We start from the raw sequence: 7,541 nt of genomic DNA, 5'->3' as shown, positions 1-7,541 counted from the left end.
CTATTAATAGCCTGGCTATTTTTTTTTTTTTTTTATTGTTGTTGTTGTTTAGCAGGCACCGCTGGACTGGATTCCAGCCCACCAGCCTCAGTGCATATGGCTGGCGCCCTAACCACTGAGTGGCATCAAACTTAAAAGATGTATTGAGGCTGGGAGTGGTAGTTTATGCCTATAATCTTAGCATTTTGGGAGGCCAAAGTGGGAGGATCACTGGAGTCCAGGAATTTAAGAACAGCTTGGGCAACATAAGAAGACCCTGTCTCTATTAAAAAACTTAAAAAGTAGTCAGGCATGGTAGGACTGTATTCCTACCTACTCGGAAGGCTGAACTGGTAGAATCTCTGCAAAGCAGTATTTCGAGGTTACAGTGAGCTATGTTTGTGCCACTGCACTCCAGCCTGGGTGACAGAGTGAGACCTTTCCCTAAAAACACAAAATAAAGATGTATTGGGGGACATGGAAGCCACACTTAACCCAATCAGGAAGTTACATCTGACTTAGTGTGGGAAAAACAGAATAATTATAGGAGTCATGAAAAGCTTAAAAAATTTCAAAGTTTTCTAAAGATGTCAAAAACAGGGCAAAATGTCATTGTGTAAAATAACATTTTTAAAAGATACTTTGAATATCTTTATTCTAAAACTGTATGTTTTATCAGTGGCTCTGCTTGCCACTTTCTAAGCTTAAGTTAATTTAACAGTTACTTATTAATGACTACTATATGCATGCCAGCCATTGTGCTGGGTACTAGGAATGTGATTGTTAACAAAACTGATAATGTAGTTTACACTGTGACTGTTAGTAATGATATATGTTTTACCTAAATATTAATTGCAGTTTACATCTCAAATTCAGCTTGATATATTTTATGTAAAAATTAACTTCCCAGTAAATTTGTATTCAGATTTATATATTTGAATTGCTTTTTAAAGGAGAATGAATTTAAAATTCATGTGCAAATTAAATTTTCAAGAATTTCTTGCTTTCATTAATAGGTGAAGAAGGAAGTTTTAGCCATGGGTCTGTTATTGATGGAAGATTTGAAGGATTCATCCAGACTCGTGGTGGCACCTTTTATGTTGAGCCAGCAGAGAGATATATTAAAGACCGAACTCTACCATTTCACTCTGTCATTTATCATGAAGATGATATTAGTAAGTACTTAAATTTTATCAAGTAGCCTTTTGCAGAAAGGCATATGAATAGTTAAAACTACTTGGAGAGATATGAAGCCTGAGCCATTTTCTTTTCTAAGCTATTACCAGGCTAGAAAATAGTTTGCATAAGCAAACTCTTAATTTAATGAATAATAGATCTGGCTTAGCGCTTGTAGCTCAGAGGCTAGGGCGCTGGCCACACCCAGCCTGGGCCTCCCAAAACAACAGTGACAAACTACAAAAGAAAATAGCCGGGCGGTGTGGCAGGCACCTGTAGTCCCAGCTACTTGGGAGGCTGAGGCAAGAGAATCACTTGAGCCCAAGAGTTTGAGGTTGCTGTGAGCTATGACTCCATGGAACTCTACTGAGGGTGACAAAGTGAGACTCTGTCTCAAAAAAAAAAAAAAAAAAAGAAGAATAGATCTATAATGGGACAATTTTCTTGTCAATCCATGGCAGTCTGACTTTGTTCATATGGTACAACTAATTCTGTTCGAACTATGAGTTAACTAAATCGGAAATTCTGTATTTTGATATTAGCCAGTTTAATGTTTGTGGCCTACTGAAGGTAGAACAACATTATTGTCTTCTTATATAAATTTCAGTGTGGGTATTTGTGCAGTGTAAAAGAGATATTTTAAGTATTTTTAGGATTTCTAAATCCTTTGAGTATTTATTTTGGAGTCTTGAATTTTGAAATAATGACTTCAAGAGTCCAAATTTGTCATGGATTTTGTTTTTTAGAATCATCTTTATATGATGATAATCTGTTGGGAGAGTTCTTTTTTTGTGGTTTAAGGATAGAAAATATATTTAAATGTCACCTTTTAATTCTTTTGTCTATAAATTTATAGTTATCTAGCCACGAAATGCTTCACTGAAATGCCATAATGCCATAGAAATACATTCCTCTAAAAGGAATTCCTTTCTAGAGGAATTCCTCTAAAGCATTCAAGACTCGTGAATACTTATTTTATTTATTTATTTGTTGAGACAGAATCTCACTATGTCACTCTCAGTAGAGTTGCCAGGGCATCACAGCTCACAGCAAGCTCAAACTCTTGGGTTTTACGGATTCTCTTGCCTCAGCCTCCCAAGTAGCTGGGACTATAAGATGCCCGCCACAACACTGGCTTTTTTTTTTTTTAGTTTTTGGTTGTAGTTGTCGTTGTTTAGCTGGCCTAGGCCAAGTTTGAGCCTGCCAGGCTTGGTGTATGTGGCTGGTGCCCTACCCACTAAGCTACGGGTGCCACCACTTATTTTATTTTTTAAAAGTAATTTAATTTATTTTGTTTTATTTGTTCTGAGATAGATTCTCTGTCGCCCTGGGTAGAGTGCTGTGGTGTCACATAGCTCATAGCAACCTCAGTCCCTGGGGCCAAAGCTATCCTTTTGCCTTCACTTCCCAAGTAGCTGGGACTATAGGTGCCTTCCACCAATGCCTGGTTATTTTTGGAGATGGGGTCTTGCTCTTGTTCAGGCTGATCTCAAACTCCTGAGCTCAACCAATCTATAGGTGTCGGCCTCCCAGAGTGTTAAGATTAAAGGCGTGAGTCACCGTGTCTGGCCTGTTGTTATTATTTTGAAAATTTTCTCCCTGACTACCAGGCAGAACATAGATTGTTATCCTCCCCCCCCCCCATTAGACTGGTGTCTCAATTATTGCCTACTTTCTCAACTTGGCAGCTTCCTTCTGTATTCATTTTCCTTTTTACAGATAGGAATTTATTGTCAATAATTTTATTCTCTTCCCTGGTAATATACCGACAGGTTTTTAACCATTTTGACTTTTTACTTCATCAACTTTGACAATTTCTGTACTTCATACAGTGTGTCTAACAGCTTGTTTTTTCTCTTGCTGGATTACTATAGAAAATAGCGTTTAAGTATTCTAGATATAATGCATTTCTGACTTTAGCTACTTGTTAAATCATAAAGTCATTAATGCTACTTGCCTGTTTTTCGTTTATCTCTATTTGATACCTTGCCATTTTCACTTCCTGATATTTCAAATGCTACATTTCTCGTCAGAGTCCAAGCCCTAGTCCTCTTTCACAAGTAGGAATATGAATTCCTTTCTTTTTTCTTACAGAATTGTTATCTTCCTGGTTGTGTCTTGCTTTTTTAATTTTCTTTTCTTTTTTTTGGACACAGAGTGTCACTGTGTCGCCCTCATTAGAGTACCATGGTGTCACAGCTCACAGCAACCTCAAACTGTTGGGCTTAAGCGATTCTCTTGTCTTAGCCTCCCAAGTAGCTGGGACTACAGGTGCCCACCACAGCGCCCGGCTATTTTCTTGTTGCAGTTGTCATTGTTGTTTAGCTGGGCTGGGCTGGGCTTGAACCCGCCACCCTTGGTGTATGTGGCTGGTGCTATAACCACAGTGCTATAGGTACTGAGCACCTTTTAATTTTCTTAGTAACAGTTTTTTGCAGGTTTTTCTCTTTTATCAGGATATGTGAGTTTTCCAAATACAATTTCTGTTTCTTTTACTCTTTTCATATTCTAAATATCTGTGCAGCAGATTCTTCGTAAGTACTTAGAAATCTTGGAATATTTTTCAGGAATATTATCTCAAAATCCAATAAGCCTTTTTGGGAAGGAAGGAGAGGAAAAGAGTAATTTGACAATTTCTTTCTTTGCTTTACACTTCCTATCAGTGCCTTCTACTGTTATTTGTTCTGCCTATTATTATTTCTCTTGTTTTGCTCCCTTTGTTATCTACTTGCATATAGTTTAATCATAGACGACAGAAAAAGATAAGCATATTCTTTTTCTCACTTTCATTTCTTTCTTGTAATTATATTGTTCCCACATTGCGTCCTACAGTTCCAAATATCTCAATTTATCTCAACCCATTTCTCCCCCAAAGATGATGAGTTAGCTTGGAGGATTAGTGACATTGGATGTGACTTAGTTTTCTGTTCTCTTTGGCGTTTAGTTTTACCATTGATTTCAGCTCTTATTTTATACTTGTTCTATTAAATATATGTTTGTTGTAAGGAAGCCCTATCTCATTCTATTATGAAATGTCAGTAGTGTTATTAGAACTTAAAAGTAATGGTGTTTAAAGTTATTTTGTTTGTCACTTTTCTGGTATTTGGAAATGTAGTGATATGAGAATGGAATTTGAGGGAGTATTGCCTTAAACAGAGTTTTTGATGTCTACAAATGTAGACAATTATTTTTGAAAGACTATTTAAAAAATCTGTCAAGTGAACCGTGGTTTAAGAAACAAAAACATCTGTGTAGTAACTTTTAAATTTTTAAATAGTTGCTATATTCTAGATTTGAAATAAGGGTTGGCAAACTTTGTGTAAAGGGACAGATAATAAATATTTTTGCTTTGGGAGCTGTTGCTTGAGTTTTGTTGTAGCCACTTCTGCCATTGTAGTACAAAATCAACCATAGAAACTCACAAATGAATGAGTGTGACTAGTTTCCAATAAAACTCTATGGGACATTTAAATTTGAATTTAATATAGTTTTTGTCTGACACAAAATGTCATTTTTTAAAATTTTTTAAGCCATTTAAAAAATGTAAAATTCATCCTAAGCTTACACTTCAAACAAAAACAGGTGGTAGTACTCATTTGTCTTGCAGCCGTAGTTTACCTACCCCCATTCTATAGGATAAATTTACTTTTAATTGGTTCTTTAAGCTCTCAGTGTAGAGTATCAAAGGTTTTAGAAGTAGTAGTATTAGTAGGAGTAGTTATTATGGCTTAATGTGTACTTGATACTATATAAAGTTTTTTAGTTGCATTATTTAATTTAATCCTCACAATCTTGTGAGATAGAGGTATACATATTATCCCAGCTTTATAGGTAAGAAAACTAGACTTAGAAAACTTAAGAAGTCACTTGATTGTGTACCTCACGTTCTTTACTTTGTGGTCTCTGCTTCACTCATAAAAGAAAGCTGTTAATTTTATTCCAAGGATTTCTAGGGCCTTTCTGAAATCTTCAAGCCTGCCTGCTAAACTCATGCATTTGCTTCTATTGCTATTTTAAGCCAAATTCTCTCCTTAATATATTTAGCAACGGATATTTTATTTTTCAGCTAACTAAACAGAGACTATGCCCTTTTGGGGGCGGGGACGGAGTCTCACTATGTCGCCTGTGGTAGCGTGCTGCGGTGTCATAGCTCACAGCAATCTCTAACTCTTGGGTTTAAGCAATTCTCTTGCCTCAGCCTCTCAAGTAGCTGGGACTACAGGTGCCCACCACAACACCCGCTATTTTTTGTTGTAGTTGTCATTATTGTTTATCAGGCCCTGGCTGGGTTTGAACCCGCCAGCCTCCATGTATGTGGCTGGCACTGTAACCACTGAGCTACGGGTGCTGAGCCAAGAGAGTATGCCCTTTAATGTATATTATTATACATTAATATGTATATTCATACAATTTGCTTAAGTGCCAGTAATTTATTTTTACAACCAAAGTACTACATGATTGTTTATATCACTATGTATATACCTAAGTGAATTCGATGTTCCTATATGTATTATCCTTTCCAGAAGTAAATTGACTCTGATGAGAATTTGGCTACAGTCCTCTTAATACTGTTTTTGGAACTGTAGGAATCAGTATATAAAAAACTACCAAGAAAAATGATAATTACTATTTTGGAGAACCTTGGGGAATAACTTCTGAGCCTGTACCAGAACACAGAGACAGTTTTCAGTGAAAACATTTAATAACTTGCTAGATGTTTTGATATCTAGTTAGATGTGATGGTGATAACTACATATAATTATCAGCTTAAAATTCACACTTGTTCAGTTCTGTACTTACGTAGTTAAAAGCACTCTCTTCTAGGACACAGACGTGTGAACAGTTATGACAGGGTAAGAATAACACTTAATCCTCTGCCCCTTTGCACGGTTTATTTTAAAGAAACTGGGAAAAACATTGTTTCATAAACTACAATAGTAATCTTACTAACGCAGACAAGTTTTAGGGATGTCTTACTACATGATTGCCTGGAATTACGAGTTGTAATAGTATACCCTTGCCCCCTTTTGTGTACTGCCTATCCAAGAGACAAGTCTGAGTAATTTTTTTTATGCTGTACCTATTTAGAAATGCTTATCTCTGAATTAAAAAATGAACGTATCAAGTACAGAACAGGCATGTTTGCCTTTATTCTTTTTATTTCAAATTTATTATTTACTTTCTTGTATAAGAAAGCACAGAGAGCTTGAGTTTGCTTGAGCTTTCTGGTAGTAGGGCTCCCCTACTTTCGGCAGATATGCTACTCACAGCTATACTTGCCTCTTCTTTCTCTTGTGCTTCAATGAGAAGACCTATTATTTCTTGTTCTGAAAAATTGAGATTGTTAAACTTGATCTTCCCATTTTAAAATGGAGGCTTCCTCAGCCTCCTTATTTGTGGAAACTTCAGGATATTCCTTCTGAAACTTTAAAAAAATCAATTAACTCCATATTGTGGGTTTTTAAAAATATCATCTTTACTGGTTTGATATAGATGGTGTTTTTGAAGTTGTTGACATAAATGAGTTTTCTTGTAATTACTAAGTCTTTCAGTGTTACTGTTAGTGGGAGGGAGAGACAGAAGCAAAAGAGGGATAAAAAATTTGAATTGGCAGATATTGATAATAGCTAACATTGTTTGTATCTGATATTATCAGATTGATACTGTCATTAACAAATAACAGGAAATTTTGAAAACTGCCTTAAAAAGTGTTATTGCTATACTTTGGTGCAGTGTGGAGCTTGTGCTATGCATACTGAGTTGTGATAAGCTATGGTAACAATTGGAAAAGTTGTAGAATAGAGTGCTCTGATGGTGTGATTTCAGAACTCCATGGTGTATGAGTGTTTTAGTTAATGTCTTTACTATGTGTTTTATTTATTTATTAATTTATTATTATTGTTTTTTTATTGAGACAGAGTCTCACTTTGTGGCCCTCAGGAGAGTGCTATGGCATCATAGCTCACAGCCACCTCAAACTCTTAGGCTCAAGTAATTCTCTTGCCTCAGCCTCCCTGGTAACTGGGACTACAGTTTTTGTTGTTGTTGTTGTTGTTTCTTTTGTTTAGCAGGCCTAGACCAGGTTCTAACCCACCAGCCCCAGAACATGTGGCTGGCACCCTAACCACTTGGCCACAGGTGCCCAGCTAGTACTATGTGTTTTAATTTACATGATTTAATTAGCATTGATCTTAAGTAATATACATACTTTACAGAGTAGTATTTGAATGAAATACGAAAATGTAGAAGCATTGTAGACTTTGCTTTTTTTTCTCAGTTAATCTCTGAGGAAGTATAAATTAATTATAAATTAATTTCTCTGAATAACTCAGAGGAACAAAAGCGGAAAAGTTGAGAAGGCCATGATATGTTTTTTTTTTTTTTTT

The 7,541-nt window shown here is 36.0% G+C and overlaps 1 protein-coding gene across 1 annotated transcript in view; it reads left to right on the top strand.

Annotated features, from left to right (window-relative positions):
- ADAM10 (ADAM metallopeptidase domain 10) overlaps window positions 1-7,541 on the top strand; it is a 117,141-nt gene that overhangs the window by 27,600 nt on the left and 82,000 nt on the right. Inside the window, exon 4 of the mRNA XM_023509983.1 lies at window positions 996-1,154. Within this exon, the coding sequence (XP_023365751.1) occupies window positions 996-1,154 (159 nt within the window). The remainder of the gene's footprint in view (window positions 1-995; window positions 1,155-7,541) is intronic.

This window comes from Otolemur garnettii, unplaced genomic scaffold (assembly GCF_000181295.1).
Source record: "Otolemur garnettii isolate 467f Iridium unplaced genomic scaffold, OtoGar3 scaffold00011, whole genome shotgun sequence".
NCBI classification, from domain to species: Eukaryota; Metazoa; Chordata; class Mammalia; order Primates; family Galagidae; genus Otolemur; species Otolemur garnettii.
Note: the sequence above shows the minus strand (reverse complement) of the source record. Positions and strands in the feature narration are given on the sequence as shown.